The sequence below is a fragment of the Lonchura striata genome, chromosome 1 (assembly GCF_046129695.1).
Source record: "Lonchura striata isolate bLonStr1 chromosome 1, bLonStr1.mat, whole genome shotgun sequence".
Lineage (NCBI taxonomy): Eukaryota > Metazoa > Chordata > Aves > Passeriformes > Estrildidae > Lonchura > Lonchura striata.
Window position 1 is genome coordinate 95,023,659 of NC_134603.1, and position 19,065 is coordinate 95,042,723.

At 47.9% G+C, this 19,065-nt stretch overlaps 1 protein-coding gene across 1 annotated transcript; it reads left to right on the plus strand.

The window, feature by feature from the left end:
• Positions 1-1,305: 1,305 nt before the first annotated feature.
• IRF4 (interferon regulatory factor 4) lies at positions 1,306-17,957 on the plus strand. Its single transcript, XM_021544770.3, has 10 exons — positions 1,306-1,352; positions 3,557-3,739; positions 5,287-5,581; positions 6,070-6,256; positions 7,022-7,110; positions 7,657-7,798; positions 9,549-9,656; positions 11,022-11,375; positions 15,205-15,317; positions 17,814-17,957. Exons 1-10 carry the CDS (start codon positions 1,306-1,308, stop codon positions 17,955-17,957), a joined length of 1,662 nt encoding a protein of 553 aa, XP_021400445.3.
• Positions 17,958-19,065: the final 1,108 nt, after the last annotated feature.

Sequence of the window (19,065 nt, forward strand, 5' to 3'; positions counted from 1 at the left end):
CTTGCCACTTTGCTTTGTTTCTAGTAGTTTAAAATGTCTCTGCAATTCGTATTATGGAAAATATATAACTGGCTAATACCATTTTAGGAGTCATTATTTCAAATGGAAGAACTGCAAATACTCTTCCAAAATGAGAAGGCAGCTCATATGATACCAGAAGTTGAAGTTGCTATGATAGAAGATGCATAAAATTGTTTGTTGTTTTTGTTTGAACCATGTTAGACTGCTTATTGAGCAGGTTCTTTGCTGGAATAAACCAAAGTAATCAGAAATCTGCCCTGAATTTCCACAGTCTCTCTGAATTCATTCAGTTCCATCCACAGACATATTTCTAATGTATGAATGACTTCTGAACTCCACCCCATGCCTCAGAGCTGTTGACTGAGGTGTGGTGTTGGGAGTCTTTAACAGTGCCCCTGTTTGGGTCTGAGTTGTGCTGCTGCTTTGGGCAAAGGAGGACATCATTCCACAGGGACTTGCAACCAGGGACTGGCAAGGACTTTTGAGGGATGAAAACCCCATGGCAGAAACCTGTGCCACCAGCAACCTCCATCTCGGAGAACAGGTTTTGGGACAGCTAAAGGTGTAGACAGGTAGCTGCGGGCTTTCCAAAAATCCTTTTAGGGGATTAATGAACTTCTGAAAATGCTTTTACCAATGTCATTTGTCAAAGGGCTTCAGCACGAGGTTTGCTGAGCTCCTGAAGAGCCCTGGTCAGGGTGTTCACTTGAGAGCTGGAGAAGGAGCTCGCTTGCTGCCATGCTCCTGCTCACTGGTGAGTCTGCTCTGGGCTGCAGGCAGAGTGCAGAGGGCCAGAGCTTTACTGAGCACCAGGAGCTGCCCCCATGAGCAAACTCCCAGCAGAGCCACTGGCAGATGGATACCAGGGCAGCCTTCCTGGCCCAGGGTGGAGCAGCGCCACAGAGCGGGCGCCCCTCACTCCCCTCTGCAGGTTCCTCTTCTGCACCATGGAACTCCCCCTGTGATGATGCCTGAGGGGATTTCACGGTCTCTGGTGCAGAGAGAGCTCCTGAACAAGCCACAGTCCTCCAAAGGTCTCTGCTGCCAGACTCATTGTCCCCAACATACCTCTAACAGGTCCCCCTGGCTTAGGGACTGAGTTCAGCCAGTGGTATTTCAGGGAGACAGGAGAGGCTTTGTACCCACAGAGGAAGGGAAACCTTCCTGAAGGAAAGGAGGAGTAAACTCCTGGGTGCAAGAGCATTTAATGTGTGTGCCCCGTGGCTCTGCACTGCCCCTTTCTGTAGGGACCCACTTCAGAGAGCCCGTGGCAGCTGCTTTGAGATGACGTCTGTCTCTCTTTGCCTCTGTACCTTGTGTGCAATTCCCAGGTGAGTCAGCTGGGACTTCAGAGGGGTTTGGTGAAAGCAGAAGCCATCTTTTTGTGCACTGAGGGCTTGTTAGAGACTGTTGAGAAGAAACAGTCACTTTTCCTGGCATGCCTTTAGTCAGTGTGACCTTAAGAGTGTGAAAAACAGGGGGCCCGCAGTGACTGCCGTGGTTAAACAGCAGCAAGAGCATTTTCACAAGAGGGCTTCAGTCATTAACTCAGAAAACTTCCATGAAGGCAGCAGGGCTTTTGGGTAAGGTTTGAAGAGTCAGGCACTTCAATGGTGTGGAAAACACCAGAAATGGATAAACAGGCTGTGAGGTGCTGGAGTGTTCGCTTTACTAGCAAGGCTGGTTAGGGAGGAATTGTCTCTTAGGATATGCAAAAAGCACCCAGTGATGCAGCATTTAATGGGGACACCACAGCTGAGTTATTGATCACAGCTTTCTACTTTGCAGACCAAAATGGTGGTCCTACATATTTTTGGCATCCTAAATGGAAATGGGTGATATCCAGAAACACTGAGTAACGAAGCCAGCAAACTTAATGAGATTAGAATGTCTTACTCATGAGAATACTGATTTACAAAGGCTGAGTGTGCATGTAGGGGTCTGGCTTTAATCATCTCCTCTAACATTAAGGCAACTGGAGATTATTTTCTGATACAGTTCTTGCTGCACAAAGCAACAAACCACCAGCCAGGTAATTTCCTACATAGGTATTCTCTGGGGATGTTATGACTGACTTTATCTTCTCTTAACATGCAACTTACCTACCTCTCCATCTATACATGAATTTCTTTGGACAAGAGAAACTCTTTCATAAAAATATTCTCCAGTATTTGAGAAAAAAGTTGGGTTTTTTTCTCATTATGGGTTTGACCTAGTGCAGATCCAATCTGCATGTTTCACCCTGGTCTTGAATTTGCTGGTTTAAAAACCACAAAAGAGAAGACATGAGAAGTGTTCCTTTTACAGTGATATATTTCAAGATGGTTTTATACTTAGTGAAATTACAGCTGGCACCCTAAGTACCGCACAGTCTTAACCCTACAAATTGAAACTGGATTTTAAGAAAGTCTTTCAGATGCCTTTTGGTAAAGCTGTGGTTACTTGTCTTGATTTATGGTAGCAGTCACCTCCAGTATCAAAGATGCATTCCAATGTTCCAAAAGTGCCTTGGCTCACGACCGAAAGGATTTCATACTGGCCCTGCCAATGCTTTTTTTTGGAGGATGGATGGTGTGTTACAAACACAATGCCTCAAAACGCCTGCATTTCTCACTTCTCCCTCCGAACGCGGCGATAATTACATTTAAATTTCAGAAGATGGCGTTGAAGATTTGCAATTAATATCCTAAACCTGCGGCGCAGCGCGGTGACAGATTCTGTGACCTGAGACGTTGCAGCAGAGAGGATGTGGATGGATGTGCGCTGGGGACGTTAGAACAGACCAAAACCAGAGTGTCGTGGCGCGGCACACGTGCTTGAAACCCAAAGGGCGGCAACAGAGGCTTTCAGCAAGCCCGGAGCTCGCTCCTTCATCCACCAGCTTCCACCACGTTAAGGCAGGAGGCTCTGAAGGCAGGCGAGCCGGCGGGTTGCAGCCCTGGTGCCTCAAGATGGCCTTTGCGGAGGCAGCATCCCCTGGGCTCAGCCGGCCGGAGCTGGTGGCTGTCCTGCTCCCGCGGCTGCCGCCCCGTCGGGGTTCGCTGCCTCCAGGGCAGTGTCCCCCCACCTTGCCCCCCAGTCCACACCTTTCGGGCTGCAAAACACGGAGCGGGCTGGACGGGGACAGCCCGAGCCTTGGGGGGAAAGGAGGCGGGTGTGTGCCTCGTTCCGCTCCGCGATCCCGCTCTGTGGCCCGAGCAAAGAGGCGGCAGAGGGTGCCGGCAGAGGGTACCGACCCCAGGCACGGCGTGGGCTGGTGGGCGATGCCCCCGCGTCTCCCAGAGCATCCCGGGGGCCCGGCCGGCGCCGTCTAGGACGGTTCTGGTGGGTGTAGCGAACTGGGTCTTTACAGTAAAAGCCGACCGGCTCTCACTGGTAGGAGTTTCCCTGGGCTATTTATGTATGTGCGTCTGTCTGTAAAGATTTAAAAAAACCCAGCCCAGCGGGGACGCGGAGAGCGCCGGGCTGCACGCCCTCCCGCCCGCAGCGTGTTTACCAGCAATGGGTATGTGTCACTGCCTCAGATGTTTTCCAGCTCGCCAAGTCCCCGGTCCCCTCCGCCGGCTCCACCTCCGGGCCCGCCTCCCCCCCGCCCGGTACGACGCCCTCCATCATATAAAGAAACTTCCCGGTGCCGCCGGCCCAGTCGCTCTGCGCCCCGTCTCAGCGGCCGTGCGGCAGCCGGCGGCCCCTGCCCGCTCCCAGCGCCGCCACAGAGGTAAGGGGGGCGGCCGAGCCCCGGGACCCCCAGCCCCGCCGGGCACAGCGCTCCCGCCGCCGCGCCCGGCCAGGGAGGCGGGCTGGGCGGTGGGGCGCCTCGGTTTCCCCCGGTGGGCACTTCTGCGGCTGTCGGCACCTGAGCGAGCCCTTTTTTTTTATTTCTTTCTTTTCCCCTTCTTTTATTCCCCCCGCCCCCTCCCCATTCTATTTTTTCCTTAATTTAAAGCAAAAGAAATAATACCCGCCCGTTATCTGCTCCTGAGGTGAAGGCGCACACCGGTCCCCAGCCCGGCCGGTTCCCGCTGTCATCGGGAGGGTCGCGGGAATGTCTGGGAGGGATCCGCTTCGTGCGCAGTGAAAGAGGGGAAAGCGACTTTTTTGGGGTCTTCCCACGGACTCCTACGGGCTGCGGGCTGGGGAGCCGTGGTCCCGAACGTGTCCCACCCCCCCAGACGCACCATGTGCAAGGGAGATGCCGGGTACCGGCTTTGGTGTCCGGAGGGATGCTGCCCCTGCGGAGGCGTGTTAGGGGCGTGGAGCGTGCTGCCCATCTGCCCACAGTAGTGTGCGCCTGTTTGGCAAGGGTCTTGGAAAGGCTCCCTGTGGGTAGAGGCAAAGATTCCTGGTGAGGAATCGCTCACTTTTGTTAAATGTAATAGGGAGTTGGAGTGGGAAACCACCAAACAAGGATTTCGGGCATTCAAGCATTTTCCAGATCGGTGAGACAAACCTGACGCCAGGTCCCCATCCCTGATGCCAGTGTCCTGGAGTTCACATCTTCCCAGGAGCCGTGCCGCTCTCCGTGCGCGCCTGCGCCTCTGCACGCAGCTATAGGGCTCTGTGTGGGGGGCTGCGAGCTCCCACGTTCCTGGGGACATAAGTGCCCTTATGCCGGGCTCTGTGGGTTGCTGTCTTTCCACTTTTAGGTATATGCAGTGTATAGATTTGAATGTTGCTATGTGTGCGTGCTGGGAGCAGTTGGAGGGGTAGATATGTATAGGACATCATGTGTTCCAGTGTGTCTTGCTGAAGTGAGCTTGTGAAAGCTACTTTGGTGTTATAGATAGATGCCGTATAAACCATAACTGCCTGTGAAGCCCTCCGGATCATGTGCGTGATATGTCTGATAGCACATATGTGCACGATCATATGCAAGTCTATTTTAATGCAATTTTTTCCTCATTTGGTTGAAAAGTAAACTCCCAGTTGAACTCTCAACAGGACAAGGGAGTTGTGCCTTAAGTCACAATAAAAATTTCAACGACCGATGTCTGTTCATGCAAAACAGTATCGGGACAGGGGGAAGTCTGTCGAAGCCTGCAGCACAGGCAGTGCCTGGGGAGGGCTGTGGGGGGCTGTGCCCAGTTTCCTGAGGCTCAGTACCGTGTTTCCCGGGGCCCCAGGGCCTCGCTGCGTGCTGTGGCTGCTGTTTGGTGTGGCGTGTGTGGCATCAGGGTCTGGGCACCGCTGGTGCGGACTTAGCCCAGCACTTAACCTGTGGGTTTGCCTCTCCCCACATCCTGCCCATTTGCCCCTCCTCCGCAGCCTTCCAGAGAGCCGGTGCTTGGACGTGTGTGGAGAGGTCAGCTTGGTGGGGCACCCCAAAACCCCTCACCCAACCTCTGACACGAGTGGCATGAACTTGGAGCCGGGCGAGTGCGGGATGAACTCAGTGAGCTGTGGCAATGGGAAACTCCGCCAGTGGCTGATCGACCAGATAGACAGCGGCAAGTACCCCGGGCTGGTGTGGGAGAACGACGAGAAGAGCATCTTCCGCATCCCCTGGAAGCACGCTGGCAAGCAGGACTACAACCGGGAGGAGGACGCTGCCCTCTTCAAGGTAAGGCTCAGCCTGGGCTTAGGATTGTGGAGCACTGGCAAGGCAGGAGGGATGCCCCTCACCATCCCATCCTTGCCACCTGCCTCAGCAGCTGGTTCTGCTGGTTGGCTGCTGCTGGACACTGCCTGGCAGGTGAAGCAGGCTGTGCCCTGGTGTCCCTGTGTTTGTGGGACAGCCCACCCTTCCACAGTTCTCTACGGGGAGCTAAATGCTTCTGGGACCACAGCACATCTGCTTCCAGATTCATTCCCCTTTCTTATGCCCACTAAACAGTTTTTTGTACCTTACCATGCTGCGATTTTTTAGCCTCAACCTGTAGGGAGTAAATTAATGAACAATTCATGCACATGTAAGCACACACACATATGCTGTTTCAAGCATTGTGCCTTGTACTTGATTCTTTTCTTTCTTTTTTTTTTCTCTCTCTCTCTTTTTTTTTTTTTTTTTTTCCATTTTCCTGCTCTTTTGATTATCTGAAATGTTTCCAGGCTTGGGCTCTTTTTAAAGGAAAGTTCAGAGAGGGCATTGATAAACCAGATCCCCCTACCTGGAAGACAAGATTAAGGTGTGCTTTGAACAAGAGCAATGACTTTGAAGAACTGGTGGAGAGAAGCCAGCTGGACATCTCAGATCCCTATAAAGTGTACAGAATAGTGCCAGAAGGAGCCAAAAAAGGTAAAGCATCTCAAATTCCCTGTATAATGTGAGTGTGAAAATATCTCATTGCAAGGATATGAGGACTGAAGTGTGCTTTTCTGGAATGGCCCTGCAGCCTTTGTTAGTCTTTTAAGGGACCAAAATGAGGGCTCAAGTGCAGCTTGTTCTGGTGACTTGAGAGGCTGTGTCTGCGGGAGGACTGCTGGCATTTGAGTTGGAGCACTGAAAGGGAGCCCCTGCAGGAAGATGCAGACAGGCGCCTGCACATCATTGGAGGAATTGCTCTTTTAGCTGGAGCCTCTCTGCCAGTTCTGTTTAGTGAGAGCCAAGCAGGAGGCTCAAGGGACAGGCAGAAAAAAAAAGCATGCTGGATCTAGGTTCTGAATACAGGGAAGAGCAACTTCGGGGAAGACAGTAAGCAACTGCCTTGAGTGGAAAGAGCTGTGAGTGAGGGATGCCCAGCCTTCAGCCTCCAGGGCAGGGGCAGGGCAGTGCCTGCTCTCCATGAAGACCCTGGTGCCAGGCAGGGCCTGTGAGAGGTGAAGGCTTGGCATCTTTGTGCACGAGGCTGGGACACGCTGTGCTGTTGGGGCACTGCAGAGCCCAGAGGCACAGACTGCCTCCCAGACCTGACTGCAATGGGAGCCAGGAATCCAGTCCCAAGTGGGCACTGGAAGGCATTTTGGTCCTCTCTCTGTTCTGTGGCAGGTTGTATGGATTTGCCTTTATTGTGCTGATTTCAGATTTCCTTAAGATGTGGAATAATTTATTTTCATCCCTTAGGTGCAAAACAGATCAGCATGGAGGAACAACCATTAATGATGAACCATCCCTTTCCAATAACATCTCCTTACACTGCACTACCGTCCCAGGTATGGCATTAGTTGAGTGTTTTTCTTATTTGGTGCCTCTACACTGACCAGCACAATTTCTGTGCTGTGTCTGTCCTTGCTGGTGGGGCTCTCAGGTTCTCCCTGTGAAGAAACTTCATTATGACAACTAAGAAATTGAGAAGCAACTTTTCTAATGTCAGATGAGGCCACAGGGCAATTGCTTTCCCTTGGTGTTGTTTATCCCGGAGTAATAGCTCTTTTCTGTTGGACGACAGTTCCTAGTGCCCTGCCATTCTGTTGGTGCCAGAATGAGAGCACCCAATGAAGCCTTGCTCTTTCAAGCAGACATTTACCAACAGTGCTTTGACTGCCTTTTGTTATTCCACTCCGCTTATTATTTACACCAGTGGTGAGAAACTCATTTGAAAGCCTCATTGGTGGTGGTGGCCAAGTGCCATCCGCACAGCTCAGACCTCCACGGGCTTTGGCAGGCAAAATCAAGGAGCTGAGATGAGAAAGTTGATGCAATGCATAGCATTAGTTCTGACACTGCCTACTAAAAGAATACCTCGTTAAATTGGACAGGTACCGAACTACATGATGCCCCATGAACGGAACTGGAGGGAGTTTGCCCCGGAGCAGCCACATCCTGACATCCCGTACCAGTGCGCCAGTATCCCCTTCGCCGCTCGCGGGCATCACTGGCAAGGGCCCAGCTGTGAAAATGGTAAGAAGCCCCTGTTTAGGGCTGCTTGCTGAGGCTGGCCACCTGGAGGAACCTCACATTCCTCAGGCTTATTATTTGTGGCTTTGATTGGAATTAACAAATGTGGATGGGGAGGAGTGCTGGGAGCCACCTTTGTCCTGGCTCTTGCATTCACTGCCACTGTATGTGTGGTGTGTGGGCTGTGCAGTTCTCTGCATGGATAGAAATCAGCCCCCAAAAATCCTCAGCTCCAAAAGCCCTGAGCAATAAAGAAGGCAACCAACCCTCACAAAAACCCCAAATGGGAACATATGTTCTTTAGCTTTTCTCTCTGATTTTGGACTTCCGGAGGCATACACCAGTGAGGTTTTCCCTCCAGCCTTGTGGGTTAGACTGACATTATTCTCCCTAGAGGAAAGCTGGAATTATTACTTTATTTTAGTGCTGTGGCAGTGGGACAACTTGTCATGGATTGAGATTCTCTTGGGGCTGGTACAGCAGAAACAGAATAAAGGAATGTTTCCTTCCCCAAAGATCTCACAGTACCAGAGCCTAACACAATCATGGCTTTCCAAGCCCTGCATCTGTAGGAAAAAGGCTAAATTGTGAAAATCAGCAGTGCTGAAGTTGCAGGGAATAAAACAAAAGAGAAAGGGAACTGTGTGCTGTAGACCCTTGCAGGGTAACTCACCTGAGGATGCAGGCATTTGCTTTGTGAGGAGAAGCACCTGGTTCAGAAGGGCAGGAAAGGAGGGGAAGCAAGAAAGGACCCTTGGTGTAGGTGCTATATTTTCAGAGGACAGCTCTCTCCCAGTTTTGATGCAGAGAAATCTTTGGATTTGCTAAAAAGTAAATACTTAGTGCACTGCAACATTTTTCTGGCAGTATATTGGAATTATTAGGCAGAATGTTTTGCTTTTTAGTTGAGTTATTTGATAACAAAAAAATGAGGGTAGCAAGCAGAATGAGCTCTGCCATGAAGTACATTCTCTGCAGCACTTAAACACATTTAGATACTTTGCTGAATTTGTAGGCAGTTGTTAGTGGTTGATACTGTGTTTCTCACTGGGCTATAAAATGCATCAAGAGATGGTGGGTGTTTTTTATCCCTGTCACTCCAGCTCCTGATTGTGGTGAGTTCTGCCACTGAGAAAGGTAATGCATTCTTGTCTGCAAGTCACTTGCATCTTCCTCCAAAGACTTTTACTGGCATTAAGAAACAGACGAAAAACATCAGTTGTCCATGGTATAATCCACTTACCCAAAGGCATCTGTTGGAACAGTTCAGTAGTTCTAAATAGTTCTGTTAATAAAACCCTCATAGTCGTCTGCTGCACATTTTTCTTCACCCACATTTAAACAGTGTTAATCCCAGCTTTATTGTTATACCCATCATTAATATTTTTGGAAATATGAATTGTTTCATGCAGGTGACTTTTAAGGGCACTGTAGTCTAGTTAAAAATGTAAATTATTTCTCTAATGGAATAACATGTTAAGTAAGGAAAAGGATTAGGGGTGATATAGAAACACTAAGGGATTATTTCATGCAGACCCAATTGAAAATACAGTCCAGGTAACATCTGGAGTGATTGGCAGAGTTGGCCTACATGGAGGAACTGGGAAATAAGACCATTTTAAGAAGAAGGGGAAAGAGAAAGAGAGTTCCTGTTGGGGCCCAGGAAAACTCACTTTTGTATTGCTGTGATCTCTGCCCTAACTTTTCCTTTAGGATTTAGGCCTCTGTCACTGACTTTTGTTTGTGAAAACAGGTTGTCAGGTGACAGGAACCTTTTATGCTTGTGCTCCTCCTGAGTCCCAGACTCCTGGCATCCCGATTGAGCCAAGCATAAGGTCTGGTGAAGCCCTCGCTCTGTCAGGTAAGGTCCACAACCCCCCAGGCTTCCTGGGGAGCTTGACAAGAGACTCCCACTTCTGGCTTGCCCAGGCACCATCTCTCCTTTCAGATGAAAGGAAAAAAGAAGGAAAAAAAAAAAAAAAGAAACCTCTTTAATGAATGAATTTGAGTGGATGGTTGTAAGTCTGTTTTCTAGGATACTTAAGCACTTCCAGCCCCAGCTCCAAGGGATGGAGGTGGTTAAACCTTATGGAAGTGCTTCACTGGCTTGTGGTGTTAGTGCTGGGTTATGTTGGTGAGACTCCAAATCAGACCTTCCCAGGGGAGTTTGGCAATTTAGGACTGTCAGTGACTGAAAGCTCAGGTTTTCATTTGGGAGGACACCCCACCCCCCGCCCCCCTCCAAAAACTGGTAGTGCTTGTAGTGCTCCTGTTGGAGCTGTCTGGCTTTGTTCTGCTTTGCTATTCCTAGCGGGAAAAAAAGAAAAAAGACATTCAGGAAAGAAGAGGGAAGTTATTTCAGCCAGGTTTGCAGATATCTGGATGCTGGGGAATTTTCTAAGTAATTCTGGGAAAAAGTGTGGGAATGTGCTTTTCACAGAAATAATGGATAGACCTGTAAAGTGCTGCTTGGTGGGTTTCTTAAGTGGGATTGTTCTCCTGAGACAGGGTCAGTGTGGGTGTGGAGATTTGTGTTTCTTTGTGTGTGTATGTAAACATACATTGTACACACATGTATATACTATATATATGTATCTATGTATATATATATATTTTTTCAGTGCTGTGCAAATTTGTAGGAGTCAGCCAAGTGCACCAAATGGCCATTTGAAAGCAAGGCAGGGGATTTTGGGTACAGCCCTGTTGGAGCTGGAGCCAGCAGTTGCTTCTCTCCAGGCAGCTGAGTGCAAGTTTGCAGGTCCCCTGTGCAGAAGCCTTTTCTATGCAAAGTCTGGGGGGAAACACAGCTACTTCCTTGTTAAATCTGAGGAAGTGTGCTGAGCTGGTGGGTTTAATTGTGACGTGAACTTGGAAAATGTGACCAACATCAACTTTTTCTGGGCAGGTTTTTCCTTTTAAATGGAAATGTGAAGTTTGTGGAATTTTAGTTCCTACTGAATTCCCATGCGTCAGTAACCCTTTTAATAAAATGAGAGAGTGTTAATGCTACTGTGCTCCTAAAAAATTAGTATTTATATTCTTTTTATTTTTTTGACTAATATGACCTCCTGGGTGGTGCTGACCACTGGGCTCAGAAATCTTATGCAAACTTGTCTCTTGGCCTTAACACAGATCTGAAACATAGAACATCCATACTAATTTATCATTAATTATTTTAATTATTTTAGTTATTGTTTTTCGTTTTTCTGGTTGTTTCTCCTTGTAGACTGCCGACTCCACATCTGCTTATATTACCGTGAAATACTGGTGAAGGAGGTGACAACTTCCAGTCCTGAAGGCTGTAGGATATCCCACGGGCAAAGCTATGAGGTCAGCAGCCTGGACCAAGTTATCTTCCCTTATCCAGAGGATAATGGCCAGAGGAAGAACATAGAAAAACTGCTGAGCCACCTGGAGCGAGGAGTAATTCTATGGATGGCACCTGATGGCCTCTACGCTAAGAGACTTTGCCAAAGCAGGATCTACTGGGATGGGCCTATGATGCTCTGCAGTGACCGACCCAACAAGCTGGAGCGGGACCAAACGTGCAAGCTCTTTGATACTCAGCAGTTTTTAGCAGGTAATTCCCACTATGGCTTTGATACCCTTTTGGAAATGTCACCTAGTCACTGTCCAAATCAGCTTTATGGGAGGGCTCTTTTCGTTAAAGTGAAAATTGCCCCTTGATACTTCTGGGCATATGCAGCCAAGGGGTGCTTGAATCCTGAGTAATCCTATAAATTTCTGCTCCTGCACATTCAATGCCCCTGCACAGACCAGCAGGAGTCAACTGAGGCTCAGCTGGTGACAGCCAATCTCTCACATTCCTATATGAAGCATGAGGAGGAACCTAGCAAAATAGTTTTTCCATCAATTGACACAGAAAACTGGATCCTCATCTTGGATTTGCTAGTCTAAGTCATGGACAGGTCTGTGGTCTGCACCTGCACTCCTCTCAGCTTGACCCAGAGCAAGCCTGAGTATACAAATTTCAGTAGCAAGCCTGTGCCAGTGTCTAAAAGGTAGCTAGGAATTCAGAAGGATTTCACAAACCCTGGAATTTCAGGACTGCCTAATATTCTGAGCAAGGAGGTGCATACCTCACCAGAGCTCTCTGGAAAGGTAGTGCAGGGAGGGAGCAGGGGAGTGCTTTAGGACAGCGCCTTCTCCTTAGAGCCCATGAAGGGAAGGGGCAAAGCTTCAACCCCACTTCCCAGCACACCTGCACAGCTGGAGAGAGGAGAGCTGTCCACCCATAGAAACTGGTGGGAGGTATTCATTGTCCTAGAGGACAGCTTGGGCTGCAGGAATAGACATTGGCCCTTTCTGGATATTTCTGGCATCACTTAGAGGTGAACTAAGTGGCTATTGGTGTGTTTTCTTGCTAGAACAGGGCAACAGGACTGGCATGACACTCTCAGGGGAATAATGCCTTGCAAAATTTAAAAAAACCCCAACAAATGAAATCCAAATCATCAGTTTTAGCATACTTTATATTCCAAGGTTGATACGCTGTCCTAGAGAAACAGCCAAGAAAAAAATTTATTTAAAGAGAGAAATCTTATATAGATGTGCGAATTGACAGTTAGAAAGGGGAATTTGAGGTCAGGCATTGGGTTGGGCTTCAATCACATGCTAATTTAAAGATGTATAATTCTGTGCCTGGTGATGGTTTTGGAAATTCCTTTCCCTTTTCTCAGGTGGTTTTTTAGATGTGCTCTGGGTTCTTCCAAATGATTGACAGGCCATCTCTTTTTAGATACCTAACCCCAAAGATAAGCTCAAGCAATAGTTATTTTTCACCCCTCCTAAATTACTTATGCACCAGTGCCTGTGCAAACCCAAGTGTGTGGTTGCAGTCACAGTCTGTGGTGTGTGCAAAGTGAGTTTTTGCATGTGATGATGCTCAGTGAAGTTTGGAAGTGACTTGCCATGGGCCTGACACATCTGCTGTGTTAATTGAATGTGCTGGGGTCCCAGCCTGTGAGCGAGCTCAGGGATTCCCCTGTGCTGGGAAACTGGGACTCCCCTGGGAAGAGAGGCAGATGATCTCTGACAGGGAGGGAAATCATGAACAGCAGAGAAAGGGACAGATGCAGAACTGCTATGAACCAACCACAGCTCTTGGGAAACCACTGAGGAGATGAACCCTACCATGCAAACTGCACTGGAGCATCAGGGACTGTGCTGAGAAGCCTCTGCTGCTGAGAAAGCTAAAATGGGGCAATAAAACAGAAACCAGGGGAATGTCTCTGTGAAGAGAGATAAATGCATTGTAATTGTTTTAAATTGGACTGGGTGGAGAGTAAAAGAACAGAGGAAGAGAGCTTGGAGTGTGAGGGTGGCAGCCAGAGAATGGTTGGTGGGATGGAAGGAGTGGCAGCTGGAGCAGGAGGATCAGGAGGTGGGAAAGGTTTGGGGAGACACATGGGGAGCCCTTGTGTGCTGGATGATCCACTTGGTCCTGGAAAGGAAGATGGAGCGAGTCCTGGTGTTGGGAAAGAAAGGGCTTTCTTCTCCAGGTCTGTGCTATGGACACTCCCACAGGTATTCAGGATTTGAAGAATTGCTGAGGTCAAGTAAAACAAGGGAAAGAGGAAGCTGAAAGAAGTTTTACATCAGCTGGATTTGCCTTGGGTGGATTGTCCTTCCTTGTCCTGTAGCTGCACAGAGGGAAGCAGAGTCCCATGGAAAATATCTCTTCTTTCTTGCCTTATTCCCAGAGAGCTCATGGCACATTTCAGATTTTTTTGTGGAGACTCTGGGGAAAGCTAAATTTTACTCCATGTTTGAAGTGAGCTGCCCATTGTTTTACTTGCTTTACTGGCCCTTTCAGTAAGAGTAGTAGTCCAAGCCAGGGTTGGGATTCTGTTGTGATAGCCACTGAATCCACATGTTGGTCTGAAAAGCTTGCAGTTAGAGTAGGAATGGTAGGGGTGTATTTTGGGAAAAGATGCATTTGTCATGTCAAGTTCAAAAGCTCTCCTTTCCCTCTATAGCAGGGAGGGTGCTTCATTATACTGCATTGGCTTTAGTATTAATTGCAGCTTTTCCCAGAAAGCATGAACAGGGTTATAGATTAAAATGGAATATTTACTGATCAGCTATGTAGAAATACAGCACGTAACACATGCTTTAGCAAGGATATTGTGTTAGATTGAATTTTCTCTTTTCTGGATGGAAATGCAGTGTCAGAACCACAGCATTTGGTCCACAGCACTGGAGATTTTGGTCTGAGTGGGAATACCTTATAAAGGCCTCCCCTGCTACTTTTCATAGGGGACACTGACTATTAGAATAATAATGTTTCATCACTTCACTTTGAACAACGTTACAGGTTGGCAAAGAGAGTGCAGGGGCACAGAAGACACAACTCTTTTGCTGGCTCAGGACATGGCTGAAGTGGAGCTCTTTCCCCTTCCTTATCTCAGTGTGACAGTGACCTTACCTCTGTCACAGTCTGGCTATGGCAAATTTTTGTGCCTGGCAGTATTTTGTGTCTCTGGCACTACCAAGCCATTTCAGTGCTGCTCTTGTGTGTCTGCTTGAATGGCTCCCTTGGGTGGTAGCAGCAGTGTCTGCTCCAGGGGTTCTGCAGTTGGGGGTCCCATAGAAGTACTAACTGGAAGATATCTTGGTTTGTGCATATGAAATCAATTGTAAGACAAAGTAAACAGAAAAGTTGCAGTGTTGTAACCAGCTCCCCCTGATCCAAGGGAAGGTCTCCAAACTCAGCGTCTTGTCAGACCTTTTGTCTTTTTCCTGACCTCTCTCATCAACCCCTGGTGTTACTTTATCTTCTCCACTGTGCTTCAAGGTTATCCACAAAGTCAGTCTTACTGGCCTGTACTGGTTTTGACTGCAGGAGAGTTAATTTTCTTCATAGTGGTCCTTGTGGTGCTGTGGTTTGGATCTGTGACCTAAACAGTGCTGATAACACAGGGACATTTTAGCTGATATTGAACAGTGCAAGCACGATGTCAAGGCTTTCTCCTTGTCTCATTCTGCCCTCACAGGCCACAGTCTGGGGTAGGACAAGAGTCTGGGAAGGGGCACAGTCCCTTCAACAATCCCAGCTGAGGGATGTTCCATTCCATATGACCTTGAATTCTGCAGTAAAACAGGGCATGGGGGAAGTGGCCAGAGGTTGCTGTTGCTTGGGCACTGGCCGTGTGTAGGTCAGCTGGTCACGAGTGATTGCTTTTTCCATCGCTTGTTTTTCTTTGTTTTGTCTTCTTTGTTTGTTTCTTTTTACACATTAAATTGTCTTTCTCTCATCCCACACTTTTTTTTCCTTTTGCCATTCTGTTTTTCTCTCCCGTGCTGGTGGAGAGAGTGAGTGAGTAGCTGTGTGGTGCTTGCCAATCTCCCCTGATTATTCCACAGCATGGTACTTTCTCTCTTCCCAGACCTGCAAGACTTTGCTCACCATGGACGTCCTCTGCCGAGATATCAGGTCACTCTGTGCTTTGGGGAGGAATTTCCAGATCCACAGAGGCAGAGGAAACTAATTACAGCCCATGTAAGTAGGATTTCTGCCTAACCGAAAACAAGCACACTCCTTGGAGGATATGAATCTGCCAGTCATGCTTTTTGTGTCTCATGTAGATTATGAGGGAGGTAGGAAATGGTTGACAATGCAGCACTTTCCAGAGCAAGGTTTAATCCCCAGATCTGCCAAGGACTGCCTGGAAGCCCGCAGTAGGGCAGAGCACCTGATTTTCCCTTTCTACAGAGCATATCATTTGTGATCTGTTGCAAACCCCATCTAAAGCTGAAATGTGCCTGGAAATGCTGGCCTGTGTTGTTATCACCACCAGCCCAGTTGTGCAGCTGCTTGGGCCACCTGGCCACTGCAGGATGTGGTGCTTTTACAGCCACTGAACCTGAAGGTGCCCCAGAATCTCAGCCTCCATCTCAAGGGCCTCAGCCCTTAATGGGATGCAAGGGCTGCCTGTGCAGCTTCAGGGTTCAGCAGCTGTCAGGCTCATGGGTTGACTGCCCTCAGTTCACACACACTCAAAGCTGTTGTTTTGGGATGCTCTCAGAGAGAGGGTGATGGTGGAGACTGAGACTGGGTACTTTCTAAATTGGCTGTATTAGCCCATAAAACCACAAGAGAGGTGGTAATTAGTGGCAGGGCTTAGCTTGCTGCATCCTTGAGAAGAAAACCAGCATATTTTACATTTTTCAAAAGCCCCTTCAGTAGCAGGATGTGTGCCAAGTCAGCCTGCTGCCATAAGCTGTGGCCTTTGCTTAGCTGTGTTGCTTTCGTGCTGCCACACTGCTGCCCAGCAGGTCTCTGGGGTGGAAGCTGAGAAGCTCACAAATTCATCCTGAGCTGTGCAATGACTGCTTAGAGATGGTTGCCCATCCCTGACTCTCCTTCAACTTTTCCCCATTCTTATTTTGGCTTTCCAGCTTTCCATCCCTGCTTTGCAGCATTCTCCCTCCAGCTCCCATATCCATTTCTTGTCCTGGTATCTTTTCCGTGAACCTGTACCTCCTGCTGTTTCCAGAGCTTTGCTTCCCCTTTGCCAATTGCTGCATCTGCTCATCCTCTCGATCTGTCCTGACTTGTGGGCTGGTGGGGCTCTAGCATCCCACCAAACAGTTATGCACTGAAAGCTGCCTGGGGCACCTGTCCCACTGCCTTCCCATCTCCACCATGGCATTTATTTCCTCCAAAACAATGCCTGTGTCTTTTAACATGGAGGGATTGGCTGGCCAGCAGGAGAGGCTTGTGGACAAGTGTTATCCAGCCTGTTCTCCACTGGAAGTAAGGAGAGCTTCAGGTCTTTTTTCTCAGTGTACAGCTCAAATATTTACAGTCAGAGCCCAAAGCCCCGAGACATCCTTTGGCCATTTTCCCTGGGAAAGAAAACTCACCAGTCCAGGTTGCTGATGTCAGTTTGTAGGGCTCCCTTGGGTCTATCAGGGCAGCACAAGTTTGAGGAGGGGAACTCTTCGGTCTGCGATCCATCCTTCGATATAAGGATTCTTTGCAGTCAGGTACCAGCCCAGGGCCAGGGGCCCCTGGGCACATCCTTTGGCCATTTTCCCTGGGAAAGAAAACTCACCAGTCCAGGTACCTGATGTCAGTTTGTAGGGCTCCCTTGGGTCTATCAGGGCACCACGAGTATGAGATGGGGACAACTTCAGTCTGGGGTCCATCCTTCAATATAAGGATTTTTTGCATTCAGGTCCCAGCCAGGGTCCAGGCGCCCCTGGGCACATCCTTTGGCCATTTTCCCTGGAAAAGAAAACTCACCAGTCCAGGTTCCTGATGTCAGTTTGTAGGGCTCCCTTGGGTCTATCAGAGCAGCACAAGTTTGAGGAGGGGAACTCTTCGGTCTGCGATCCATCCTTCGATATAAGGATTTTTTGCAGTCAGGCCCCAGCCCAGAGTGGTGGTTTCTGAAGAGACAGAAGTGAAGGCAGTGTTAACTCATACAAATCCCACTTGGTGGTTGAACAAATTCCTCATCAGAGCTTGAATGAACAGAAACAAGAGTAACCTTGATGTTAGGTTGAAATCTAACTTCAGACACAGTCATTTGGTGACATATCTCAGCCTACCTGAGGGCTCCAACATTTCAAGTTAAGTCCTCAAAGTACTTTGCAGTGCAAACAAGACTTTTGGCATGTTCAACCTATGTTTAAACAATTGGAGCAGCCATGGGCATGTGTGTTCTGTGGGCATTGCTCACAGCCTGGGGCTGCTAAGGGACTGCAATTTTTGATATATCATTCGTCACTGTTGCAGTTCCTTATAATAAAGGTGATGAAGGTAAGGAGTGTGTGCAGGTAGTGAAACATTTGGCAGCAGAGCTAGGCTAGGCTAGGCAAGACCTAGTTTAGAACAGAGACTAGTGAAACCACTGACATTCTATTCCCATTCTAGTAAGCAGAACTGTTCTGCCCCATCTTGTTTTTAACTTAAAACCACCCTGAATAACTAAGATGAGGAGCATGAAATTTTGTCTCATGTCTGATTAACATTTTGTCTGTTCTTAAGGTTGAACCAATGTTTGCCAGGCAGCTGTATTACTTTGCTCAACAAAACAGTGGACATCTGCTGAGAGGCTATGATTTGCCAGAACTTGTGACTAGTCCAGAGGATTATCACAGATCTATTCGCCATTCCTCTATTCAAGAGTAAGAACCTGAGGAGGAGTGGTTTTAAAGGCACTGTAAAGATTGTGCAGAGTGGAAGAGCAGATCTGGGTCACGATTTGGAGATCCATAATCCCTGCTGGATGCGTTCAGTGGTACAATGATAGGCAACTAGGACAACTGTATTGTACAATAAAATTGACGGGTCTTCAACATTTGGATGCTACGTCTCGCATGGGGCTCCACTGTCGCTGGGAATTAACTCGAAACTGACAAAATGATTGCTGTGTTTACGTTTGCTTAATGTTTTTCTTGGCTTTTGAGGACTGATCCTTACCGAAGACTTAAATCCAGAGTTTACACTGTTACCTTTGCAGGGCTATTTATTTTGGATTACTGATCTCAGGGAAAGTTCATAAATTTGCGGTGTTCCCAGTCTGAAACTGTAGCTACTGTAGGTGGGTAGCAAATGTAGATGGTTTATTGAGAATAGCTGATACATGTAAGTGGTTATAAATTTAGATTCGTAAGTGTGAGGCCTATATTCTTGTATAGAATATTTCAGTGTATTTTTTGAAAACAATGTAATTCTTCAGAGACGTATTTTTTTAATGCCTGACTGACACTTGTCCTGATAAGGAATTTTGTTGCTGCCATTGTTGTTATTGGATTAGCCTCCATGATAGCAGTCTCTAAAGTAATGCATTTATGGTACTGTGTTAAGAAAAGTGACGATCAACTCATGTTACCTGTGAATTTAGTGGATTAGCCGCTAAAATTTTAGAGTCCCAAAGAGCAGGTTTATAAATAAATTGCATTTTTCTTATAATTGTAAGCTACAATGCATGCATTATACATACACATATATACGTGTGTATATATGTATGTGTTAGAATTAAGTTGGCAAAGCTTGCAAATAGCACATAAATAGTCCAGCTACCCCTTTCTGATGTCACATACATAAGCCAGGTTAAAATAGCCACCACCTCTGACTTACACAGAGCCAACTGTGCTGTTTGTGTGCACTTACAGCTTTCTTCCAGTGGTACTGAAATGAATGTGAAGGGAGAGCTCAAGGTGAGCAGCACTTGGCCTTCTGTACTAAGGCAGTCAAGGAAATACTTGTTTGAATGTTCGCAGAATTTGATGCAGTT

Coding starts and splice junctions, on each gene's coding strand:
- IRF4 (XM_021544770.3), top strand. CDS start 1,306: ATGACGTCTGTCTCTCTTTGCCTCTGTACCTTGTGTGCAATTCCCAG. Junction 6,257..7,021: donor GCCAGAAGGAGCCAAAAAAG/GTAAAGCATCTC, acceptor TTCATCCCTTAG/GTGCAAAACAGATCAGCATG. Junction 9,657..11,021: donor TGAAGCCCTCGCTCTGTCAG/GTAAGGTCCACA, acceptor TTCTCCTTGTAG/ACTGCCGACTCCACATCTGC.